The sequence below is a fragment of the Arvicanthis niloticus genome, chromosome 4 (genome assembly GCF_011762505.2).
Source record: "Arvicanthis niloticus isolate mArvNil1 chromosome 4, mArvNil1.pat.X, whole genome shotgun sequence".
In the NCBI taxonomy this organism is placed as follows: Eukaryota; Metazoa; Chordata; class Mammalia; order Rodentia; family Muridae; genus Arvicanthis; species Arvicanthis niloticus.
Genome location: NC_047661.1, coordinates 76,224,928 through 76,252,881, shown reverse-complemented (window position 1 = coordinate 76,252,881; position 27,954 = coordinate 76,224,928). Strand labels below are relative to the sequence as shown.

General features: G+C 39.0%; 1 protein-coding gene across 8 annotated transcripts in view; it reads right to left on the bottom strand.

The window, feature by feature from the left end:
- Positions 1–27,954, bottom strand: part of Rnf115 (ring finger protein 115) — a 66,588-nt gene that overhangs the window by 9,247 nt on the left and 29,387 nt on the right. For 7 of the 8 annotated variants that reach the window (XM_034501393.2, XM_034501394.2, XM_076932971.1 and 4 more), the window contains 2 exons: positions 26,677–26,734; positions 12,633–12,847 (listed from right to left, as the gene is read on the bottom strand). In XM_034501393.2, the coding sequence (XP_034357284.1) occupies positions 12,633–12,847; positions 26,677–26,734 (273 nt within the window). The remainder of the gene's footprint in view (positions 1–12,632; positions 12,848–26,676; positions 26,735–27,954) is intronic. The other variant, XM_076932972.1, reaches the window with a different exon arrangement.

The following is a 27,954-nucleotide window of genomic DNA, read 5'->3' as shown; positions in this document are numbered from 1 at the left end:
GTTTCTCTGTGTAGCCCTGGCTGTCCTGGAACTCACTCTGTAGACCAGGCTGGCCTCGAACTCAGAAATCCGCCTGTCTCTGCCTCCCGAGTGCTGGGATTAAAGGCGTACGCCACCACTGGCTGGCCCAACTTTCTAAATTAAAATACCACAAACAAGCAATAACGTCCATATTTTGTTTCCAGCCAATGTGCTGTCTGCTCACTACCTGCACCTGACACCTCCATTGGAATGTGTAACAAACACTTCATACTCACTATGTCCCAAATTAAATAATCTCTTTTTTTCTTTCAAACTGTTCTTCCTAGTGCTTTCCATGTCACGGTGTCCCCACTTTTCTAGTTGCTCAGGCCAGCAACCTTGATGTCCTCCTCTCTTTCCCTGTTACATGCTATAGCCCATACTCAATGTTAGACTCAAGCAAGTCTTTATTATTCTCATCTATGTCACTGGCATTTCTAGCTTAGGTTAAGGCAGTGGCTTCTTAAATGGCTCTCCAATTCCCCCCCCCCGCCCCCCCTCCCCCCGCCTCCCGACCTCAGTCCTCTGCTCTGCTCCCCACATAGCGGATACACATAAGTTAAACCTAAGGAATTACTCCACTGGAGTAAAAGCCCGATTCTCTGCATGTTTGAATACCTACCTTCCCAGGCATACTCCAGAAACTTCCCTGAGATTCTCTCTCCTAATATTCACCTCACTTGATTCTGTTCCACATTGGTGTGCCTTGGAGGCACGCTCTAGCTCCATCCTTCATTTCCTTTGTCTAGTCACATACTTATTTAATCTTTTCACTGAGGCCTTTGCTGAGTCCTTCTGGAACCTTTATGTTTCCCACATCCCTTCTCTCAACTCCTTGGGCACTACCTCTCACTCAGTACTGCTCAACACTTGACATTTTGTTTACTTTTCCTCATTAGTACTTAAAATCCACAAAAAGACACTTTTCACTACTACACTCATTATTGTGTACACATCTAAAAGAGCCATTGGTACAGAGGAAAAGCAATGTTTGTTGGATTAATTAAGAGAACCCCTAGATGGGGCCAAACTGGATGTATATTAAGAGATATGTTCATATAAAATAGTAATAATAAAACATGCCGGGAGGCGGTGCAGCACTTTGGAGGCAGAGGCAGGCGGATTTCTAAGTTCGAGGCCAGCCTGGGCTACAGAGTGAGTTCCAGGACAGCCAGGGCTACACAGAGAAACCTTGTCTCGAAAAACCTAAATAAATAAATAAATAAATAAACAAACAAACAAACAAACATGTATATGATTGAGCCAATTTCAACTACATACATTGTATATGTATATTTAATAGTTTGTAAGATTATATATCAAAGTGTAACTGGGGCTGCTTCTATGTAATGAACTCAGAGATCTCCTTGCCTTAGTCTCCTGGGATTCATAGGCACTATGCCTCAAGATCTCCAAGCCAAGATCCAGGTCAGAAACTTATAACTCCCAGCCTCAAGATCAGGATGATCACAGGAGAGCCTTTCAATTCTGGATTGTAGTTCATTCCAGATATGGTCAAGTTGACAACCAGGAATAGCCACTACACTGTCTTTTAATCCATTTAAAAAGAAAACACTAACATTTTTAAAATAAGGGGGGAAGTTAACAACCAATGTCAATTCTCAAAACTTAAGTTGTGATTGGTATCAGGAAACTGATGCTAAAATTTAGGGATGACTTCTTAAAAACAGACTGTGTAGATAGAAAACCTTCTTAGATGCAGGCTAACAATCAAAGGCCTTTCTGGGCACAGATGTACCTTAGTTAATGGAGTGCTTGCCTTGCTTGCACAAAGCCCTGGGCTGGCTCAATCCCCAACAGTTCACAAACTGGGCATGGTGGTGCAAGCCTGTAATCCTCGTAACCAGGAAGTGGATGCAGGAGGTCAAAAATTCAAAGCCAGGCTGTTCTATATGTATATAGCAAGTTCCACACTAGTTTAGACTATGAGATTTGTCTTTTAAAAGGGGGCTGGAGAGGGAACTAAAATAAAAGATAGGTTTTAATGTGCTATGTGCAAACCATGTACCTCTATTACTTGTCAAAAGTTAATTAAACAGAACTAGCAGATACAAATATTTTACCATTCTAAAAACTTTAAGGTGAAACAGTAATAATCTGAATGAAATTCCTTCTAAAGACCATTTGGTTTCCATCAACTCTACACAAACCAACCAATCCTCTGATCGTTTTTATTTCTTGGTGTCTACGAAATCCAAAGATGATGCCAGGTAGCTATTAGGACACAATACCTCAAGATATCAATCGACAAGTGGCTCTTCTGGCACAAGTCAGCTTCATTTGAAGGTGAAGTGAGTTAGTATGTTCTGGCTCTGATTACTCACAAATGAGGTATAATTAAAACACCTACCATTACAGGACAAAGTATACACTTTGAACATTCAATAAATAATTGTAGAATAAATGAATAATGTGAGTTTACTTTTATGTTAGCAAAAATGTTCTATGGACAGCCACAGGAAATGCATATTTCAGAGGAACTTCTGGTTAGAACACACTGATGATCTCACAAAGGCTCATCTTCAATAGCTACTTTCTGAAGTGAAAGGACTGTCTACTGAAACAGACGAGCAGGATCGGAAGACGTAGGCCATCCATGGGTGCGCAGCTGGGAGCCTGACCAGCAGATTTTTAAAAGTTACACTGCTACTCAAATGAACAGAAGTTGTTACGGGAAGAAGCCACGGTAAAAATAGATAATTAAAAATTAATTTAATATAATCTAGAAAACAAAATTGTAATGTACTTTCAAAACAGGTAACACAAGCACTGTGGCCACATACAGACTAGGAAGACAGCTTTGTGAGTAGAGAAATATGTCCCAACAATAGTCTGTGTTCCATTTACACGTCCATGAAGACAAAAGACACCAGACTAAAAGTTCTCAAGTTCTGCTTCCTAATATGCTGGCATATCTTTAAAACACTGTAATCTCACCAAATGCAAATACTTTTATTGTTGTTATTATCTTGGCTCCAATACTAATCATTTCAGACAGGGTTTCTTGGTTATGTCACTGTTCACCACTTGGCTAGACTGTCTAGGGATCCTCTTGTCTATACCACCCTCCCCTGAAGGTTATAAACACCTGTGACCACACTGGGCTGCTTTTACCTAAGTGCTCAGGACCCAAACTCAGGTCCTCATGCTTGTCAGGAAGGTACTTTACCAACTTAGCTGCCTCAGGAGTACCCCCTTTTTAGTTAATTGTTTTTTGTTTTGAGATAGTATTCCATTATGAAGCCTTCACTGCCTTAGAATTTAAAATGTAGATTAGACTGACTTCAAACTTAGCAAACCAGGTGCTGGAGTCAAATGTATCACCACACTCAGCTATAACTTCTTTCCATTTTAAATGAAATACAGCTAAAAACATTTTTGTTGCCTATCATTTTGTTACTTAGTTGAATTCTCTAATCTATCATACTTTTTTATTCTTTTGAATTTTCCAGATAAGTAGCTATAGTATCTATATAGATGGACTGTATTTCTCATGCTTATGCTTATTTTTATTTTAAATTGAATGTGTTTATCTTTCTGTGTATGAGTATTTTGGCTGCATGTATATCTGTGTATACAGTGCAAAAACCAGGAGAGGGCATCAGATCTTCTGGACCTGGAGTTACAGCCAAGTCATCTTGGGCACTAGGAACTGAACCTGAACCACAGAGAAGCAGCCAGTGCTCTTAACTTCTGAGCCACCATCTCTGCAGCCTTGCACTGACTCTTAGTTTTTGAAAGAGGCTTAGCAATACTCCATTCTTCCTGATTTTAGTAAGTGTTCATTCGTGTTCCATGTCTTTCTAAAGCAGTTATGCTTTTGGTTTCCAAAATGATTAATCTTGATTATCAATTTTACAGGATCTAGAATCACCATGGAAACAAAGCTCTGGGTTTGGGATTTTCTAGAATAGGTTCATTTAGTTGAGGTAGAAGATCATCCATCGTAGCCAAGGGTGGCACACTCCATGAGCTGATGGCATGAGCTGACTAAGCAGGAGAGAGGACTGAGCGGCAGCCCTCATCTCTTCGTCCTCCTGCAGATGCACTGTCACTGCAGCCTCAGGCTGTGCCTCCCTGATTCCCACCATGACACACTGTCCCGTGAACTGGGAGCTAAAGTAAACCTTTTCTCCCTTAATTGCTTTTGCCAAATATTTTGCCCCAGAAATGTATAAAATAACTAACACGGTTATACAGTATAATACATACACTATTTTTTTTAAAGATTTATTTATCTGTTATTTATATGAGCACACTGTAGCTGTCTTCAGACACACAAGAAGAAGGCATCAGATCCCATTAGAGATGGTTGTGAGCCACCATGTGGTTGCTGGGAATTGAACTCAGGATCTCTAGAACAGCAGTCAGTGTTCTTAACCACTGAGCCATCTCTCTGGCCCATACACTATTATTTTTAAAAGGAAGTTTTGTCTTCAGGGTATGGTGGCTCACCCCTACAATCTAGTACCAGGGAGGCTGAGGCAGGACAACAGAAAGGTTTTTAAGCCAGTCTGGGCTACAAATTTATGTCCAGGAAAGACATAAAAACCATATTATGATATGCCAACTATCATGGCAGGAATAATGGTCCCTTTCTTCTTGGAACTTAAGTCTAATAGGAAGAAAGATATTAATCACCTTGTGTTTTAATAAGCAATAGAAAATGTGTTTAATCCATAGTTCTAGAGGCCGGGGAGGAAGTCAATAGAGCACATCCCCCTTCATGCTCCCACCCTGCCATCCTCAGCATCAGCCACACCTTCCATTCATAACTTGGGAGGGTGGTTGCAGCAGCTGTAAGTATCTTTACAAAGTAAAAAGCTAGTATTCTCCTTGGATATTTATGAGAGCGCATGTGTGTGTTGGGAGAAGTATCCCAGATTCCTTACAGCAGACTTTTAGAGTCCCAATAGTGAAAAGTGGGTTCTATACCAATTCCCTATGTCAAGAACCCTCAGCAAGTAATCTGGTATTTTCTGGTCATAATTCAAGAAATAGTCTCCAATTGGTAAGAAAAGTAAGAGGGAAAAAAAAAACCCTGCTACTGACTATATGGTTCACATTTGGGCATATAAAAACATGCAGTCTCACTTCACAATACAACATCTAAAATTGAAATAAAATTGAAAACAGGTGGTTCTATTTAAAGATTATATAATAGTGATTATATATAGGAATTCATCAAGAAATAATTTAAATGACAAAACTTACAAAATAGAGTCAAAATCTAAATTTACAACACCTACAATGAAAATACAATAAAAATCCTCAGAAGACTGCTATACATTGAAAAAATAATGACTATACAATACAACTCACCTGATATATGCTTTTTATTGTAGTTTAGTTTGTTGTTTCAGCTAAAAGCTCGTGGAGCCTGGACTGGCTTCAAACTCACTAGAGAGCTGAAGCCAGCTTAAACTTCTGATTCTCCCAAATGCTGGGGTTACAGGCATGTGCCACCAAACCCAGTTCACACATGCCATTGATTCTATTCTATTCTATTCTATGCTATTGATTCATTGATTGCAGTATAGCAGACAATGCAGCTGGCTAATCCTAAACCATTCTTCATACCACTCTCCTTGCCACCTCACAGTAAAGGATACAAAGTTAACTCTATACTCACCTAGCTCTCCTCACATCTGTGGGCAGGAAACATTAGGACACAGTGCTCAGGAAAGGAATGTTCTGAGCACAGAGTAACAGACAGCAGAAAAAGATTCCCTTTCCTTTAACAAAAATGTAGTATAAAGTGTGCCCTTCCTGAATATTCGGCATCTACCCTCAGCCCAAAAGCTGCCTCAGGCGAGAGGAGCAGGGTTAGAAAGAATTGGAAAACTTAAAAAGGCAGACCACTGAGTAGTATCCATAATTCTGCCTTCTTTGTTTATTGTTTGTCCTTGGCGGGCCAATGTCCATTCTCTGTCAATTCTCTGTTTTTTGTTTCGTTGTCTAAATGATTGGTGTTCTATGTTTTATGGTGTTCTATGTTTGATATTCAAAAGATCGTTAAAATTGCTTGATACACCTTGCTAGATAAATAAAATTGCTAGATACCCTTGGTCTAGTTTAAGCTAAGAGTTGTTTATCCTAGAAAAATCTCTGTGACAAGGTGCTTCTCTCTTAAAATTACAGCTAGAAAAAGCAAGAAATTTTGTTTGGTCTAAATATATAAGATGTGTTGTCACTTCATTTTTGTTTCTGATTGGTTTTAAAGATATAAATATGTTCTACATGTCTTGGTTATACATTATTGGCTTATAAGTTATTGGGTATGATTAAAAAATTTACAACCTTGGTAACAGAAAGTTGATTTAAGATTGGTAACTCAGGATTGGAGTCATTCAGAGACCAGATGTATAAAGATAAGATTTAAAAACAATGTCTCTTTAGTGAGATATTAAAAGCTGCACTATCATGCATTCATATATAAGAATTGGCAGCAAAACTTTGTAACATAAAGGTAATCTACTTGGTGTCAATTTTAGAGAAAATAGATTGCTTACATCGTTAAAAATTGGTTTTGTTTCTCAAAATTATGGTTATACTCTAATGTTGCAAATGAAGCTTAAATATATAGTTAAACTGCCAATATTCCATTGGCTACAGTTGGCAGTTCAATCGTGAGTTTGAGATTTTTTGATTTGCCTATGTTTATTAACAAAAAAAAAAAAAAAAGAAAGAAAGAAAGACACAGCACTTAGAGTTAAATTGAAGTTAAAGAAAAGAAAAGAACCTGCAGGGCAGTACATGCACAACCTGCAGGGCAGTATAGACCTAGTTTTTGAGTCAGGCCTCAGAAAAGAGGCTGAGGTTAAAAACATTTACACTTGAATTAAGACAATGCAGACTGAGCTCAGCAGAAGCTTAGGTGCCTAACATTCCTTTTGTCCTGGGTCTTCAGGACCCTCTCCTAGAAAGGTGTTTTCCAAAATTTGTTTTTTGCCTTGCTTGTTTCTTGCAGGAGAGGAGAGGTAAATCTAAGACCCAAAGACATTCACAACAGTCTATGGGCCAAGAATTATAATGATTATGCTGGAAAAATTTAAATTATGCCTGCTTCCCTCCATGACGTTATAACTGTACCTGCTGGCAAAAAAAAATATTCAATTGTTTTGGTTCCTTTGCATCTGCTTCCTTCCAAATTTGTTAAGAATGAGAATGTATATTGGTTCAATCTATACTTTGGTTGCTCTTTGGCTCCTCTAATGTATACTGGGTTCAATCTATTACTAGCAAGAGACCTAATCTTAAATTATGTAACAATTATTAGAGGACAAGGTTGCCTTCAGCTTGGCCTTTATCTGATACTCCCACTCACTCAGCTAAAAAAAGATTGGTTATTGAATTAATCCAAAACAAAGTTCAAATTTAAGATTTATGAAACTAGCCGGGCGGTGGTGGCGCACGCCTTTAATCCCAGCACTTGGGAGGCAGAGGCAGGCGGATTTCTGAATTCAAGGCCAGCCTGGTCTACAGAGTGAGTTCCAGGACATCCAGGACTACACAGAGAAACCCTGTCTCGAAAAACCAAAAAAAAAAAAAAAAAAATTTATGAAACTAATGGGACACTACAGCCTGACTTGCCTACTTCAGCTGCCATTCCAGTAAATGCATATAAAATTATTATAGATCTAAAAGATTGTTTTTATACCATTCCTTTACATTTCTGGTAAAGGTGGGAGGTTTGCATTCAGTAAATTTGCTTGTAATTTTTGAGAACCCATGCAGCTACATTGTTAGAAAAGTTTACCTCAAAAAATGGTTAATTGCTCTACTATATATATATTGTTGCTTTGATACTAGAAATTAAGAGTTTGAAACTTTTTTTTCTTTTCTTTCTTTCTTTCTTTCTTTTTTTTTTTTTTTTTTTTTTGTTTTTTGGAGACAGGGTTTCTCTGTGTAGTCCTGGAACTCACTCTGTAGACCAGGCTGGCCTTGAACTCAGAAATTCCCCTGCCTCTGCCTCCCAAGTGTTGGGATTAAAGGCGTGCGCCACCACTGCCCGGCTTGAATCTTTTAATATATGTTATTCATTGTGTGATATTTTATTAGCTGATCTCTCTGAAAAAGTTTTTCTGCAAGCCTTTGCTCCAATATAACAAGCTTTAAAATTTTTGGAGTACTTGTTGCTCCAAAAAAGATTCAAAGGCAGTATCTTTTCAATATTTGAGACCTCAGTTATATCCTAAACAGATTGTGCCACAAAAAAATTCTAATAAAAATAGATAGCTGGGGCTAGAGAAATGGCTCAGCCATTAAAGGCTAGACTCATAACTAAAAATATAAGAGTTGAATTCCCAGCAACCACATGATGGCTCACAACCATTTGTGGTGGGATCTAGTGCCCTCTTCTGGCTTGTAGGTGTATATGCAAAAAGAAAATGGTTTGCTTTTAATTTTGATTTGCATTTAATGATTTTCAAAAGTTGTTAAGAGATATTAATTGGCTAAAACCTTATCTTAAGCTTACCATAGGAGAATTTGAACCTCTGTTTGATATTCTCAAGGGGATGCAAGTCCTAATTCCCCTTGACAATTAACTAATAAAGGAGAGATAGCTTTGCTAAAAGTAGAGTAAGCTGTTAGTTATCAACAGATAAATTATATAGACTATAAAACATTGTTGGCTGTTTGTGTTATTACTACTCATATGCCCCCGGCAGCCCTTTAGCAAAAGAAACCATTAATGTAAATTTATCTTTCTTCATCTACAAGTAAAGTTTGAACATCCTATTACAAAATTATTGTGTTAATATAAAATTATATGATAGAATCCTAAAAACATTTTGGATAAAAGGTTCATTCCTTATTCCAAATAGCAATTAAGTTGGTTATGAAAAATAATGATATTTGGCCTATTACATGGCAAACTTTTTAGGCAAATTTGATGATCATTATACAAAAGACAAGTTGTTACAGTTTTTCTCTATGCATGCTTTTATATTTCCTAAACTTTACTACGCATGCTGCCCATAGAAAAGATGTTTGCCATATTTACTATATTTACAGATGCTACATCTATTGAGAAGGCAGTATATGTAATTAGATCACATGTTTATTTTCTTGAGTTTCCCCTGCTTCAACACAAATAATTAAATTATGTGTTGTAGCACTGTTTGAAATGCTGAGAAATCAAGCTTTCAATTTATATACTCATGGCCAGTATATGGCTCATGATTTATAATTGCTTAGAATTGTTTCTTTTTTAGATATTGCTGATTCTCAAATTTTATTTATAAAAATAAAGCTTAATTTAAGAAACATATACTGTTTCTTAACTTTATAAGACATTTAAAAGCTCTTTGGATTGCCTGAACCCCAGGACAATGCCAGAGCAGATTTGTATACTAGACAGATTATAGGCCTTTCAAAAATAATTGGCCATACAGTCTTATTCTTTACAGCATCAAAGAAATAATAGCTTAAGACAACAATTTGACATTTCTAAAAAATGTGCAAGTTAAATTGCAAAAACTTGTTCTCAGTATCTTCAATTTTTTCATAGTTTTAAGCCTTGAAAACTATAAATAATCAATTTTGGCAAATAGATGTTACTCATTTTTTATTTTAAAAAATTAAAATATGTACACGTGACTTGACACCTTTTAGGCTTTCTAGTTGCAACTACTTTAACAAGAGAAGCAACTAAAAATATAATTAGTTATTGCCTATGTTATTTTCCTATGCTTGGTGTTCCATATCAGACTAAGATAGGTAATGGAACTGGCTATTACAATTATTTGACTACAGTTAAACATTTGAGATGTTTTGTTGACAATTTAATATTACTGATATTTCCTTATTATCCTCAAGGACAAGAAATTATGAAAGAGAGGTTATGAAACTTTAAAATAATATCTTCATAACTCTCTAAATATGGGAAAAGCAGCTAATGGTGCTTCTTCCCTGGCTTTACAACTTTACAAGTAATTATAAAAAATTGGCTTTTTTAAACTAAAAAGGGGGAATTATACTCCCCAAGGTCACCAAAAGCACACCTTGCTTTTGTCTTATTTGTTTTAAATCTTCTGCAAACTGATGCTAAAGGTCAGTCTGCAGCGGATCGCCACTGGCATCCAGTTACTTCTAGCTCATTTGCCAGGGTCTTGTGGAGAGACCCCTTAACTAATACCTGGTGTGGTCCCGATGCTGTTCTAATTTGGGGTTGTGGGTCAGTCTACATTTTTTCAGAAAAAGAGAATAGAGCCTGATAGCTGCCTGAAAGACTGGCCCGTCAAGTGGATACAGATCTTGAGCCTAATAATTATGATTCTAATGATAAAGATGGCTCAAAATCTTTATCAACCAGCTGATTTAACTTGATATATAATCTCCACTCTTACTGGAGAGTATTTTTTAATCATTACTTAAAGCCACCCACTATATACCTGGTGGCTAGACTTGTGTCTGATCCCTGCTAATTAGCAGTTGGATTATATACTGGAATGTTTCCGCTCTCTCTCTCTCTCTCTCTCTCTCTCTCTTTTTTTTTTTTTGGTTTTTTGAGACAGGGTTTCTCTGTGTAGCCCTGGCTGTCCTGGAACTCACTCTGTAGACCAGGCTGGCCTCGAACTCAGAAATCCACCTGCCTCTGCCTCCCAAGTGCTGGGATTAAAGGCATGCACCACCACCGCCCGGCACGTTTCCGCTCTTAACCTTATTTTCTACATTGCTTGGATAATCATGTTGCTTTTAACCTTTGAACCTTATATTTTAAGCAGATTGGTTGCCCTCACACAGGATCACTCTCAGCAAGCTCAGCTATTCATCCTGGCAGTTACACATCATTGTGAAGAATTGCATCTAGTGCATGCCCACAGGTCCTTTGGTATGAATGTGGTCTTGGTCTAAAGAGTGTGCCAATGATGGCCAGTTAGTCAACGACAGGTAAGAGTGTTTTGAGCTCCTATAAACCTAAGACAGAGGCATACATCAATATGCTATCTATGTTTTCCTCAAAGACGGGTAATATAGGAGTAATATAAACATCAACCTAAGCCAGGCATGGTCACCCAGCCACTCGAGACCCTAGACAGGATGAAATTTTGTGCCCTGTCCAGATATTGGCACTGACATCTTAAAAAATTAAGGGGAGAACTGTGCCCTTCCCCCACAGCCTTGAGCAGGCCTGAGAGCCATTTACCACAATAGACCAAACAACAGTTAGGACCTGGGAGGCCCTGCAGTCTGCTACAGGAGCTAAAAGAATGGACCGCCTGCTGAGTTTGCCTTGACACCTGGGGGCTGCTATCCCCTCACTCAGGTGCTGGAGAAGAGACTCTGGGGGATGGGGCTTCCCCCTTTATATGTGAAAGCAAAATATTAAACTTCGGGCCTTGATCAGAATACTTCTTGGCCCCATGCTTCTCTCACCCTCCATTCCCCTTTCATTCCCAGCCTTCCTCTCAGGTGAACGCTGCTGGCGGCTACAATAAAGCAGGCTTGGTGACACACACCTAACAACTGGGAGCCTGAATCAGGAGGATCTGGAATTCAAAATCAGCCTGAGCTACCTGGTAGATGTAAATAGCCTATTTAAAAAAAAATGGTTTTAAGATGGAGGGGAGGGGAGGGGAGGGGACATGCTAAAGCAATTTTGCATTAAACCTGCTGTTCTCTCTCATCTATTTAAATCTTTAAATCCAGATCTTTACATTCTGCAGTGGTTTGAATGAGAATGGGCCCCAATTGTTGGAACTATTTGAGAAGCATTAGGAGGTGTACCCTCATTGGAAGAGATATATCACTAGGGGCAGGTTTAGGAGTTTCAAAAGCCCAAGACCATTGGACCCTCTCTCTGCCTCCTACTTAGGGATCGAGATTTGAGTTCCTCAGCTCCAGCCAAGCTGTCTGCTGCTTGCTGTCATGCTGTCCTGCCACAATGGACTCCTCGCCCTCTGAAACCACATGCACAATTCCGAGCTTTTGTTCATAAGTTGCCTGGTCATGCTGCTTTGTCACAGCAACAGAAAAGTGACTAAGACAGATCCTAATGTTTTAGAATATACTTGCTTTATCTCTTGTATCTTCCAAATTTCTTTTTTTTTTCTTCTATTTATTTTCTTTCTTTTTATCTATTTATTTTTGTTTTTTCTTTATATCTATTTATTTCCTTTTTTATTTTGAAGACATGGTCCTGGAACTCATTCTGTAGACCAAAGTGGCTTTCCAAAACTCCATCTATCTCTGCCTTCCCAGAGCTGGGGATAAAAGTGTATGCTTCCACATTCTGTTTTCTGAGGCATGATCTCAATACTTAGCCCAGGTTGGTCTTGAATTCATGCTCTTCACAGCCTGCCAAATGCTTATAAGCACGAAGTAGCAAACTTAGCCTTTTCTAAAATTTGATAAATCCCCTCCGAGACATTAATAAAAAATGCTACAGAAGTGTATTAGATATACCACTCTCTATTTTATCACCAATCCTTAAATGATAATTCTTGAATATGACATTCAATTTAGCTTCATTTTCATCCTATTTATATTTCTGTCTTATCCACAACAATCTGAGGACTTTATAAAGATTAGAATTTGCCAGTAACAATCTAAATAGCCCTTAAGAACTTAAAATAACAACTCACCCTTCGATAGCTGGTGACCTGTCGGGACGAGTACTTCCCCGAGACCTGTATCTTCTTGTCATTGGCAACCTTGGAGGCCGACTTGGTCCCCAAAAGTCAGTGTGAGTTTGGTGACCTCTCTCATTGGCTCTATTATCTTGGTCCAATGGATTGCTACTTAGAAATTGTCTAAAATCTTGTAAAAACATTGTGTGATCCAGATGATGGTCCCAAAGCTAGTTTTTTTTTTTTTAAAAAAAAAAAAAAAAAAAAAAAAAAAAAAAGCACATTAGTCTAGAATATGGGAGGCTCAATCCCTTGCACTGGTTGATTGTAAACAAATTTTAAAAGCTTAAAACTTAAAATAATTATATATACACACACATACATGAAAGCAAACAAATGCCTAGCTCCTTTTCTTAACAGTTATCTAACAGCCATATCCACATGCCTTTTCACAGTCCCCCCTCCAGAAATCCATTATGAGCTAAAGGCTAGCACGATGTCCATTATGAGCTAAAGGGTAGCATGGATGTCCGTTGTGAGCTAAAGGCTAGCACAGATGTCCATTATGAGCTAAAGGGTAGCATGGATGTCCGTTGTGAGCTAAAGGCTAGCACAGATGTCTATCTTAAGCATAACAAATAGTTTAAATCAATGTTATAGTTTATGTTTTGTCACAAGTGGCATCTGCATTCCCAAAAAAACATATATATTTCTCCACTTGTAAAAAACACTTCATCACTATGAAGTAGAGATAGGTGTCTTTAAAATACGTCTCTTGACTTGGCACTGGCATAAAAGACAGGCTGGGTCAAAACTATGCCAAAGCAGTGCAGCTATGTCTATCTAGTAAGAGCCTCTGTTGTACACATTTTCATTGTTAATATGGGAGGGAAAGAGACTGGGTCTGGGAGAATCAGGAAGCAACGGGGAAAAGGAAAAGTAAATTAACTTTTTAAAAAGATTATTTTTTTTTTAACTTTGTGTGTCTCTGTGAGTAGGTTTACACATATGAATGCAGTGCTCAAGGAAGTCAGAAGAGGCATAAGAGTCCCTGGAGCTAAGGTTACAGACTGTTATGAGCCACAGAATGCTGGAAACCTCACACTCATCCTCTGCAAGAACATCAAGTGCTCCTGACTGCTGAGCCATCTCTCCAGTCCAAAACAAGTTTTTAGAGACTCTTCTAAATAAAAGAATTTTATTTTCAGGTAGAAAGATGCAGATACCAAACCCTACCATAGAAAGGTTAGAAGCTCAAAAGTTCCATACAGCCCTTGGGGGTTACTGAGGGAAGACGTGAAACCAGCTGTCTCTGTGCTTCCTATTCTGTGATGAAATGAACAGTCTCTGCCACGTGTTCCTAGTACTAAGAACTGAGCTGTCCCACCATGCCTTCACTGTCATGATAACTCCAACACTCTAAAACCATGAACCAGAATAAACCGTTCTCCCCTTAAGCTGTCTCTGTTAGGTGCTGTATTCACACAGATCCAAAAGTAACTAATACAGAAACTATAATGTGTTTGCTAACTGTAAGTATCATAAGTGATGAAGGCTTGCATTGCCTCAGGATACCATCATAGCATTCTTTTCAATACCAATGTGTCATGGATATTTTATGTATTAAGATTACCATCATAATATACTCAATACAAGTAAAATAGTACATGAATAAGATGTTAGACAAGATAAGTTCATTATCTCCCTAAAGCTACTGAAATTCTCTATGTATCCCTTTCATAACCTCCAGAAGTAAATGCTATCCAAATATTTTGTTTATAATTCACTGGTTTTTTTCTATTTTTTTAATTTTAAAATGCTTATTAGCATATATTAATTATATGTAGATAAAGACCTTTATCACATACACTCCCCATTACATTTTATCCCCCTTCCACTCTTGCTGGTCCCTTCCTCTTCCCAACCAGCCCCCTCTACTTTAATGTCTCTTTCACTTTGTCTTTTTCTTTTGTTATTGTTTTCTTTTGTATGTTTTTGGTTGACCCACTGAGTTTTAGCATGGTTGCTCTCAGGGCATACATGATGTTATTACAGCCTTACATCACATGAGCACCTTACAGTAGTGTACTACTCAAGACGATGCTTCTCCCTCCCTCTCCCTCTACATGGAGTTCTGAGGATCCATACTCTAGTCCTCATACTTGCTCAGTGAGTGCTGTGGCCACTAGGCCATCCTCCAGCCTGGTTAATTATATTCTTTAGATTACTGTCAATTGTAATCACAGCTAAGAAAATGGAAACTCCAAAGCACCTTCAGCATCAGCTTGAGGAACTATGCTACTTGTCTGGAAACACAAAGTGTTACCAACTAACAGTAATAGTGTTTTTCTAGCCTACTTTCATCACCAGATGACAGCAGGCCCTAACCATAAAAACACAGAATCAAAGAGTACATCTCAGAACTTTACTCCAAACCAACACGGAGGATAAGAATAGCTCCAGGTCATCTGTCTCAGAGCAGACTTACACAAGCATAAGGGAAAAGAACTCATTAACAGAACTGGGTCTTCAGGACACAACTTACATAAGTATAAACTAACTGAATGACTACAGAGTTTTAGTAAAACATTTGAAAGAATTATACGGTTTAACAAATTTGGTCTTGAAAAAAACAACAAAATAAGTTACTCTTATTTTCTACCCAAGTTACAAAGCTTGGTGGTGGGGGGAAGGGGGAGTTAGGGGATAAAAACCGAAATGTAAATATAATATCCAATTAAAAAAAAAAAAAAAGACAAAGCTTCCAGTGTCATTATAAACAAGACAGAGCTGAGGCAGCTAAGCATACGTTCCACAGTGCGGACTGGTGCCGGATGCCAGCACCCATGTAACAAGCTCAACAGTCCATCAAGCACATATCTCCAGCAGGAGAGCAGAGACAGGAGGGTTACTAGGCCTTGCTGGCATCGAGCTAGCCAAGAAAACTCTGGCTCAATGGAAGAGGCAGAATATGATAAGGATGACACCTAAGGGCCTCTTTTAGCCTCCACACATGCACACACCAGCACACTCATATGCACATGCACTCACACAAAGGTGCACAAATATAAATCAACAAATCCCTTAAAATATAAATAAAAATAAACAACAGTATAGATGATGTCTTCCACTTGACAGACCTTGCTCTGAGCCAACTGCAATCATATCCTCCATATACTTAAAATGTTATGGTGTGTTCTTCAGAGCTAAACAGTTAATTATATGACACAAGAATCTCACTGTTAGCTATAAAAGTAAGAGAACGATAAATAATCACAAAGAAACATGTACATATATATTAATAGCAAACTACTCCTAAGAACCCAGTGTAAATGTCCAGTGTCTATTGGCTAACAGAGAGACACACAGTAACAGTCACATGGAGCTAGGCTTAGCTAGTAGATGTCCTTGCCTGCATACTGAAGCTAAGGGATCGATTCCCAACACCAAAAGGAAAAGAATGAATGTCTGCACAATGTATTGTGCAGCCATACAGTGAAGGAAGTAGTAATGCATTCTATAACATGGGAAAATTTGAAAACATTATGCTAAGTATAAAAAAAATTCAGTCAGAAAAGGTTGCATTTCATATGATACCATTTATAGCTACTGTCCTACATAGAGACAGAAAGTGGATTAAGGGTTGTTTAGTATGGGGAAACTGTGGAGAAATGAGAAGTATAAATGATTTAAAAATTGGGGCTAATGGAAGACTTCTGGGGAGTAGACAGAGAGTTCCCAATGTCCAGTCTCTGCTCTTACTCAAAATAGTGTTTAATTCTTAGCAAGAGCAGTAATGAAAGAAGTAAATAGATGTAAACAGAGAATGAACAGGCAAAACTAATCCTAACTGCAGATAATAGGATCCTATTCTTAAGACTTAAAAGTTCCATCAGAACACTCTTAGAACTAATAAACATTTTTACAAAGTAGCAGGATCCCAAACTAGCATGCAAACATCAGCACTGGGGCCAGCAAGATGCTCAGTGTGTAAATGCGCTTGTCACCAAGCTCATTAAGAACACACTAAGGACCTGAGGTTAGTAATTCTCAGGACCTACATGATAGCAGGAGAGAAGCAACTCCTGTAAGTTGTCCTCTGACTTCTACACATGTAATACTGCATGCTCACTTGAAAACACACACGCATGCACAAATGTACAAGAATGTACATTTATTTATGAAAAGTAAATATAAAAAAAAAAAACATTTTGGTTTAAAAAGTTCAGTAAAGTACTAAGGAAATGTCAAAGCCAGTGAAGTGCTTCCCCTGCCTGTATTTGATCCCTAGAACCCATGTAAAAAGCTACACTGACTTATGCTTGTAACCCAGGCACTGGAATAGCAGAGAAGGAGGATCCCTGGGGTTTGTGGACTAGCTAGTCCAGCAGAATCTGGCAAGCTTTTAATTCAACAATAGACCCTGTCTCAGAAATAGGCGGAGAACAGTACCTACATAAAATCCTGTATGGCCGCATGCATTGATAACCCCAGTACTGTTGGGACTGAGACAGGAGGATCACTGAGGCTTGTTGGCACAGTTACCACCAAATAATATTTGACAAAGATGTCAAAAACATTAGGGGGCTTTAGAGATGACTTGACGGGTAAAAGCACTTGTTCTTGTGGAGGACCTGGTGGATCACAACCATCGATAAATCCAGTCCCAGGGTATTTAATGCTCTCTTCTGACTTCCATAGGCACCAGGCATGCACATGGTACACATACCTACATACAGGCAAAACATTCATACACTTAAATAATAACAGAAGTAAATCTAAAAAATATATATTAAAATTTTCAGCATCTTTAGCCATTTAGAGAAATACAAATCAAAACCACTGAGAGACTCCATTTCCCTCCAGTTAGAATGGCTATCATCAAGGAAAGACAGCTTCAAATAGGACAAAAGCGTGAGGATATGAATTCAATCTCCAGAACTCTGGTAAAGAAGCTTGGCATGGTAGTTCACAGTTTTAATGTCAGACTGAGGGGAGGGGGAAAATCAAGAATGAATATTAGATTTTGTAGAACGCTTTTGTTGCAAGTTTTGAAATAGGATAATCTTTTTTTAGAGTACTAATACAGTGAATTATATTAACTTATTTTTGATTGTTGAACCAACCTTACATTCTTGGGGTAAATTCTACTTGATCTTGATTTACTTCCCATTTTATATATTGCTTGGTTTTATATATTTCTTGTCAAAGTTTTATCTATATTTTTTATATCTATATTTAAAAAGAGATATAGTCTGTACTTTCCTTTCAATGTCTCTATTTTAAGAACCGAAGTTACCTTTTTATTTTTGAAACATACTTAAACATAATTATTCACAAAGTCCCTTAACATAGTAAAACCAACTTTCCATCAAGTGTATTTACACACCACACACACACAATAGTGCATCCTTTCACATTCCAATTATCTGTCTTACTTACTTTTCTACTGCTATGACAAAATACAATGACCAAAGTAACTTACAAAAGAAAGCAGTTAATCTGGAGGTCCATGGTTCCAGAGGGTTATAGTCCTTGACCATAATGGCAGAGAATATAGCACCCAGCAAAAATGGTCTTGGAGCAGAACCTGAGAGCTTACATTTGGTCCACAAGCACAAGGCAGAAAGAGAAAAAGCCTAACTGGGAATGGTGTGGGCTTCTTAAACCTCAAAGCACACACCCTCCTACTCTTTCTCACACAGATCCACCTCTTTGGGAAATCTCTGAGCCTATGGAGGCCATTCTCATTCAAACCACCACATCTCACTCCCTGGCCCATATAGGCTTATAGCCAAACCATAATACAAAATGTACTCAATCAATCTTCAAAAATCTTCAGTCTGTCAGTCTCATGACTGTTTAAAAGTCTAAAGTCAGGGGCTGGAGAGATGGCTCAGTGGTTAAGAACACTGATTGCTCTTCCAGAGGTCCTGAGTTCAATTCCCAGCAACCACATGGTGGCTCACAACCATCTCTAATGGGATCTGATGCCTTCTTCTGGTGTGTATGAAGACAGCTACAGTGTACTCATATAAATAAATCTTAAAAATAAATAAATGTCTAAAGTCTCTTGAGACTCAAGGCAATCTCTTAATTGTAATCCCCTGTAAAATCACACACTTCCAATGTATACAGTACAATACACATTATCATTCCAAAAGGGAAGAAAGAAAGCATAGTGAGGAAATACTGTACCAGAACAAAACTAAAATCCAGAAGGGGAAACCCCAAATCCTATAAAACTCCAAGTCTGATATCAAAGGGCTTAGATGACTTCATCCTTCCAACTTTGCTGACTGCAACATGCCGCTTCTCCCTCTTAAGCTGGTTCCACTCCCCATTTGCAGCTCTTTGACATCTCTGGCATCTCCAACATCCTAGGGTCTCCAACACAATCCAGATTCCACTTTCACAGCTTCATGAACTGGCCTCTCTGGTCCTCCACATGTCTGACCTCAGCATCCCTCCTTAACCATAAAGAAGATTCCACAGTCCCTGTACTCCTGTATCTTTCATGGCTCTAAAGCCAGAATCACTATGCTGCCAAGTTCTGCTGCCTGCTTGGGATGCAGCCTGGCCCCCTCCTAGAAATACAATCATATAAGCTTTCTTTTGTTGTGTTCTTTAGGAACAGATAACTCCTTAGGCCTTTTCTTTTCACAGATTGCAGGCTTAGCTAGGTGGGAGTCTTGTTCTGTGGCCACCACTCCCTTTTTTTCTATTTCTCCTTATCTCTCTCAGCACAAACCAAGGCCCAACATTAAATTTCCTGCTTCTTTCTTTCTCCTCAAATAGTACATTTTATACTTCTTTTGCTCTGCTTTCTCATTTTCATTGTAAATCTACATAAGAGTGATCACTAATAGCCACACATATCAATATCAACACTACCGATGAAATTAGAACAAAACTCTTCAATTTAGTTTCAGGCAAATTATTGAGATAAAGGCAAAATGTAGCAACATTCTTTGCCAAATTATAACAAAAATGGTCTCTAGCCCATGGTATCTAGCTAATGTTGTTCCTCTATGAAACCTCTTGAGCAAGGCCTCGACTCATAGTCCACACTGGCCTCAGCACTACTTACTGTCTTCTAAACTCTACTAGGATGGCCCATGGAAGCTCACTTACAGGCTTATAGCATTCAACAACTTTTCTAATTCAAAGTCTTCCGCATTTCTCCAAAAAACAGCATGGCCAGGCCTGTTACAACAATATTAACACTTTGTAGTACCAAGCTGTAGCTTAGTTATACCATATACCATGATCAAGGCAACTTATAAATGAAAGCATTTAATTTGGGGGTTCATGATTTCAAAGGATTAGAGTATTTAACCATCATGCCAGGGAGCATGGCAACAAGCAGGTACTCATGGCACTAGGGCAGCAGCTTACAGCTTACACAAGCTGACAGATCCACAAGCACAAGACACAGAGAGAGCTATTTGGGAATAGTGTGAGCTTTTTAAATCTCAAAGCCAGTGACACACCTCCTCCAAAAAAGGCCACACCTCCTAATCCTTCCCAGACAGTTCTACCAACTACAGACCAAGCTTTCAGATATATGAGCCTATGGGAGTCATTCTCATTTAAACCATCACATATCCCAGCTTATGAAGTAAATTATGTGACTACTATAATGGCTATAGAGACATTAGATAACAATGGAAGGTGAATAGCATCAGAGTAGCTGCTCAGTGATGGTTATGGTGACTGTTTACTTGACAGAATTTAGAATTATCTAGGACATGAGCCTCTGGGCACCCCTATGTGGCATTATATAGACTAGGTTGATAAACGTGGGTGGCACCCATTTCCTAGGCTGGGGTCTTAGGCTGAATGGAAAAGAGAAACTAAACTGAGTGCACCACCTATGTACATGTGTGTTTCATATAACCAGTTGTCTCAAATGCCTGCTCCAGACATCCCCACGTGGTTACTGTGAGGTCAAAATAACCCTTTCTCCCTTAGGTTGTTTTGTCAGGGTGTTTTATCACAACAACAGGAAAAGTAACTAAGAAACACTTCAAGTTTATTTTTATCTTACTTTGAACTACATGTGGACCCGAAGAGGCATTTCAGAGCTAACTCTTCAGCCAGGTTTTAGATACTTGACACTAAAACCACATCTTCATCAAGTTTTTATTAGCAAATGTGAAGAAGCAAGGAGATCCCACTTTCCCATTTGTCATAGAAATAAAGCTTCTACTTAGCAATGGTTAGTAGGAAGGTTGAATAAAATCAGTTAAAAGCTAAAAGTATAATTTAAAAGACTTGTGCTTTAAAAGGTCTAGCTCCAGAAAATAACTTCTTCAAAAAAAAAAAATTAAAAAGCCAGGCATGGTGGTGCACACCTTTAATCCCAGCACTTTAGATGCAGAAGGGGAAAGATCTCTGTGAGTTTCAGGCCAGCTTGGTCTACATAGTTATTTTCAGGCCAACCAAACTATAAACCTAGACCCTGCCTCTAACACACTAACACACACTAACACACACACACAGAGAGCGAGAGAGAGAGAGAGAGACAGAGACAGAGACACAGAGACAGAAGTTTTAAAAAATAATATATTTTACAATAAGAAAAAGAATAGGAGAGTGAAAGAAAGTAAAACTAGTGCCCTGGGGCTCCTAGAACACAAGGCAAATGGAGTCAGGTCACTCCAACTCCATGCGCCTCTAATCCCTCTAATCCCTCCAGTAACAGGCTGTAGCCAATTGCATTCACCAGTGTTGATAGAGGTCTGTAGAGCGAGAGGCCACTGCTCTGCTGAGGTTGCAATGAGAACCTGAGGCAGTGAGCTCAGCAGCCTAGGAATGCACTGAAAGCCCCTGTCTAACACCCAGGGACAGATGCTCTCAAGAGTCAGCTTGTAAGCATCTTAGACTCACCCTCCACTACCTCTAGCATGTTACTCAAGTATTGTTGCTCTGTCACTGCTAAGCCTCTTCCTGCCTTCTTTCCCAACTACCCTCCCCACTCCATCCTTGCTTGAAAAGTAAGTATTAAGCATTTTGAAATTTTTCTTGGATTAAGCTTTTTCTAATAGATCCATTTAGGGCAGCCAAGAGATGGCTCTGCAGTTAAGAGCACCAACTGTTTTTCCAGAGTACCTGGGTTCACCTCCCAGAACACACATGGCAGCTCACAATTGTCTGTAACTGATCTGTTTATAAAAAGATAAAGATATATAGAATATGTTCTATAGACGTGTGTGGTGAGGTATGGGAGAAGGAGATGTCTCAGTGGGGCCCATAATGAGGCATCTCTTCCCCTTGAGGGACCAGCCCTCAGGTATAGTATAGAATAGAGTTTATTCAGGGCATGGGAGGGATTTAAGAGGGCAGTAAAGGCAGAGAAAGGCATAAAAAGAGAGAGACAAAGACATAAAGAGAGAGACAGAGAGAGACAAAGAGAGGAGAGAAGAGAAAAGTAGAAGCCGGCCACAAGCTCATGGAGAGGGAGGAAGAGGGAAGGGGTGAGGGGACAGAGGGGGAGCAAGAGGCAAGACAACAGGAGATCAAGAGAGCAAGAGAGAGAAGAGGGGGCAAGCAGCCCCTTTTATAGTGGGGCAGGCCTACCTGGCTGTTACCAGGTAACTGTGGGGAGAAGCATACCTTGCTGTTGCCAGGTAACTATGGGGTGGTGTTTAGACAGAATGCTAACAGTAACTCTTGTTCCAAGAGATCCAACACCCTCACTCAGACATATTGACAGGCAAAACACCAATGCACATAAAATAAAAATAAAGAAATTTAAAATAAGGAAAAATTATAATTTAACTAATTACAGAAAATAGTTTCTTCAGATCTAAGCAACTCACTAAAGAAAAACAGACTCAAGAGGGTCCCAGGATCCAAGGAGGATGACATTACCTGAAATATCCAACAAAAGGGAGATAGAACCTGTAGAGACCATATCAATGGTTAGGAATGGCCCCCGGTTGAGGGATGGGGCCACCCACCCATCTCAAAAATATTAACTCAGAATTTCTCCTGTCTAAAGGAAATGTAGGGACAAAGAGTGGAGCAGAGATTGAAGGAAAGGCCACCAGAGACTGCCCCACCTAGGGATCCATCCCATCTGCAGACACTACTGCTGATGCCAAGAAGTGCTTGCTGACAGGAGCCTGGTATAGCTGTCTCCTAAGAGATTCTGCCAGACCCTGACCAATACAGATGCCGAGGCTCGAAGCCAACCATCGGACTGAGCATGGAAACCCCAATGGGAAGCACTGAAGGATCTGAAGGAGAGTGTAACCCCATAGGAAGAACAACAATATCAACCAACCAGACCTCTCAGAGCTCCCAGGGACTAAAACCACCAGCCAAAGAGCACACATGGAGGGATCCATGGCTCCAGATACATATGTAGCAGAGGATGGCCTTATCTGACATCAATGGGAAAGGAAGCCCTTGGTCCTGTGGAGGCTCAATGCCCCAGTGTAGGGGGATGCCAGGGCAGTGAAGGAGTGGGTGGTTGGGTAGGGAGCACCCTCATAGAAGCAGGGGGCATGGGGGATAGGATGAGGGTTTGCAGAGGGGAAACTGGGAAGGGGAACAACAAATGTAAATAAATAAAATAACCAATAAAAAAAAAAAAAAAGAAAAACACAGAAAAATCAAACATATGCCTGTGGTAAAATAACCAATTAGAACATGGAAAGTAAGTGTTGGTGCTCTATTTAACTGTATTTCTAAGTCTATGTTTTTGTCTCCAGGGACATGGATATAAAAACATATAGCTTTAGAATACTATTTTGAGACAGTTTTTTTTTTTTAACAGCTTTTTAAAAAAAAAAAATCTAAATCCCTTCTCCATGAAGTGCACTCATGGCTCTAACCTATCAGTCCCTTCCTTAGGACAGACATATTGGGGTCTTACATACCAAGCGTGTGTTGGTAACATCCTATGAAGTACATGTTTCCATTGCCCCCACTATTCTCCCAAGGAAACAGACAGGCACAGAAATATTGTGAGGAATTTTGTTGTAGTTACACAGTTAGGTTGCATACTAGGGTATGGACTCCAGTACCTTGGTCCTAGAATCTGTACTCTGTCACTGTATATGATGAGGCTGGACTAAATGGTCTTCCTTCCACTGTACTTCTCCATATGCCCCCACAGAATGGTTGGTACACTCCTGTACCTGTGTCTTCCTATTCACTTTATGTATTTAAACTTGCTCTCCAACTACACTTTAATACTGTGCAAGCAAGGCAACCAAACATGTGCTTCCTGCCCCTGCTTGTATTAGAAGCAATATGTATAAAAAGGTTTCACCGAATTCTTCAAAATCCTTGGGAATTTCAATAATATTATATTGTTGATAGCCCTGGTCTTGTATTTTGATGATAATTCTGCTTTCCCAAGGAGGGGCTGCAGACAAGGAATAAATTAGTATACAGGTGACTTCCTGTAAACCTTCTGCCCACTTTAATTTGTAAATTGTGATTGGAGGTGGAGAGGGAGAGGAGAAAAGGAGGAGGGGAGGCAAGATGGCTGTGGATGTCACCCTCATGTCTCTAGCAGTCTCAGGTAGTTACTCATATCAAGGTTAAATAATTTGAAATAACAATTCTAATTGTGTGGCCATCTTGTGTATTGAGTAATTGCTGATATATAAATCTATTTGGTTTATCTTTAAGCATCTAGAGTTTTGATTTACTTGGTTGTTGGGTGTTGTGGCAGTTGACTGTGGGGTGGACGACCGTGGAGTGGGGCTGGCATGGCCCCACCAGAGAGCCTGCCGAGATAAGAACACCCTGCTGGGCCAAGGTAGCCCACTGGTAATGCTCATTTCTGTCAACATAGAACCAGAACTGGGAACCTGTGGTCATGGGTGTCACCTTTAGTTCAGAAACTTAGAAGCTGCAGCCAAGCGGCTACTGCTTTTTCAAATATCTCTGACAACAACATTATTATAAAGATATTTTTCCAATTATAAAATGTAAAACATCATTTTAAAATAAAAAAGTTAACACTCAGTAGACAGAGGCAGGTGAACCTCTGGGAGATGAATGCGGCCTGGTCTACACAGTAAGCTCCAGGACAGCCAGAGCTATGTAGGGAAACATTGTCTTGAGAAAAGAAAAAAAAAAAAGAAAGAGAAAAAGAAAAAATTAAATATTGAGGCATGGTGATAAGAAAACTCTCCTGAGGGAAAACTGGGCGTGATTATACCTTACTACAAAGGCTGTCACTGCCAAGGAACACGAACTCACAGCCATGACTGCTGCCTGGAGGGCAGCCCAGGCCATGGTGTCAGATGCAGTCCTACTATAGTTAAGAGTGCTGACCACATATACTTATTTTCCTTCTTACTCAATGCATTTCCTCCTCGTGAATCAGACAGACAAAACTGACACACCCATCTATTTCCATTTCTAAAAGAGAACCAATGCTTAGGGAAAAATCAAGTGAAGTTTCTTCTGCATATACACAATCAGGAACAGACTGTGCTCCCAGAAACAGCACACCCTGGGAAATGCTAACATCAAGAAGACTGCCAGGCTTCACACAGAGTATATAGACTTTAAATGCTCCTCAATCTATCAACAAGAAAACACAAATGAGTGTGCAAAATATGATCTGTCTGGAGTCAGGCTCACAGCAACTCATCTTAAAGCAGTTAAGAATTGACTAAAAATCTTAGAACTAGATGTTAGCAATTACCATAGCCATAAACAAAAGGAAACATCCTAACACAATTCTTGACTATAATGTCATCAAGGACAAGGGAGGGAGACATATTTACATCTTAAGATAATTTTCAAAAAAGAAAAGCTCAGTGATTTTTGGGCTTATTAACTAAGATTCTAAATAAAAGGGAATTCTGATTATGAGATTTAACATTAAAAAACTGTTCTGGTCATATATCTGAAAGCTATGTGGCAACAGAGAGATACATAAAAGTAAAAGTGTTTGCTGTCCAATGAGCTGGGTTTTCCCATCTGGGAAACAGTCTCTAAACAACTACAAGCACAGAATATGAACACCACTGAACTATATACTTAAAAACAGTTTAAAAACTAGGCATAACAGCTTATGTCTATAGTCTCAGCTTTTCCAGAGGCTGAGGCAGGAGGATCAGTTGAGCTCACGAGTTTAAGACAAGCTGAGGCAAAAAAAAAAAAAAAAAAAAAAAATTTATGAAACCCTTCTCTAAAGAAACAAGAGGTTCAAACAGTTACACAAGCTGAAAAGAAAGAAATGAAAAGCTAAAGTACTTTGAACTGATAAATAAATGGTATTAAAGGACACAGACTAATGCCCTAGTGCTCTGGTTTCAAATAATAATTCAGAGTTTTGATTTTCTAACTGGGCTGGTGCCATCTATATGCCTACGAATCCAGTACCTAGGATGCTGAGACAAGAGGAATTATGTTTTCAAGGCCAACCAACATTACATAGTGAGTATGAAGCCTGCCTGGACCATATAGTAAAACCTGTCTCAGGGGCAAAGGTGGGGAGGGAGAGGGGGAGACAGAGACAGCAACAGAAAGAGACAGTGGGGGGAGAGAGAGAGGAAGAGGGAGAGGAGAAGAGAGAGAACTCATATTCAATATATGGATGCTACATTATAGAAAGGACTATAAATTAATTAATTAAGGGTCTCATCTTAGGATCTGAAAGGCCATAAATATACTTATTTCACAGCAAACTACCATGTTAACAAAAGGTAAATTCTAGGAACTAGTATCATACAATGTTGTTTTAAAACTATTTTATTACAATTTGGGTAATAAGCCATCTGGGCTGCCAATGCAGTGGAGGCTATAGCACCGATGCTCTGCAAACATCACAAGCTTTTAATTCATATACAGAAAGCAGCAGCAGAAAAAGAAAACACAACCAGGTTTGCAACAGGATATTTTACAGACTATGACTTTTTCCTCAGAAGAAACATGCCAAACCCTTAGCTACCGACAACACAGACCTTTCCTTGACAGCGTTCCTACACATTCATCCTCAGTGATGCTGCACTAGGTGTTGGTTATCCGTCACTTCAATCCCAGCCATGCCCTAAGCAATCTCTACAGTCAAAGGAAAACTTACCTCTGCAAAATGTGTTGCTGTGCTATTATCTGTCCGGCTTCCAACACCACCTAAAAAACTAAAGAGAAAAGGAATGGTGGCGACTCTATTCCCAGGGATGAGCTCTCCCCCTTCCCAGAAGCTAAATATAGGATGGCCAAATGACAACAAAGCTCAATTGGGACAATCACTCATCCCAGCAGGACACCTCCCAGAGACACCACTTCTGTGAGGTGTCTTTACAAGTAAAACAGTAAGAGAGGCAAAAGAACATTGGCATACCAAACAACAAAATCAAGTGGTTTTCAAATGAATTAAAGCTACAACAAATGGCAATTTAGAGAGTCATTGTACCAAAAGGACTTACAGCCAGTAATACAATTCAAAGTTAGCCTAGCAAAGAAAGAAAAGTAAATATGTATCCTCAAAGAGTCTCAGAATCTGGAATTACTAAATGTGCAATATAAAGGGCCTGGTATAGATTAGCAGCTAAGAAAGAATTCAGTATGTATTTCTTCTTTGAATAGGTTATCCTATTCTTAGATTATCCTACCCAGCCTTCAGAGTTATCTTACCCATGAATTGCTTCTGACCTCACCAAACGAATATGACTCTTCCACATCTCTCTGTGCTGACTCTGGTTCTAAGTTCTACCTTGTATTATTAATAGCTAGGATTTGCCTCAACCATCTCAACCCTTTGCTTCTTTCATAAATATAACCTGAAAGGCCAAAATCTGTATTTTATAATTAATACCTCACATATATACATTTATTATTTGTCAGATGTCAACTTTGAAAACCTTGTGATGGCATATATACCTGTAACTGCAAAATAAAAGTTGCTGATTTAATAGCACATGTCTGAAAAAATACCTCTTTTCAAGGACCCAGAAGAACAGGATGAAGTTAAATCCCACTACCCATATGAAATCTGTAGAGACTGGCTAACACCTTTAAAAGGAAGGAAGAACTGAGTCACAGAAACCTGCGAGAAAGCTCTTCCAGCAACAAACACAAGCATGCGTCCTAGTCATAAACCTCTGAACTACTGAAGACCACTTTCATCTTCAGGGTTATAATATTATTCCAGGCACTGCACCAAGCTCACGGAGGAAACAAACACACCCTAGTTAGTCTAAAGCTAAAGCAAACATTGTTCTTCCTGCACTCGTCTCAAGCCTTACTCTGATGAGAAACCATTTGAAACTTGTGTTTGTGAAAGAGGTTAAAAATACTTTTAAAAAATCATTTTAATTATGCAACACCTATACTAAATAAATAATTGAACTACTAGATT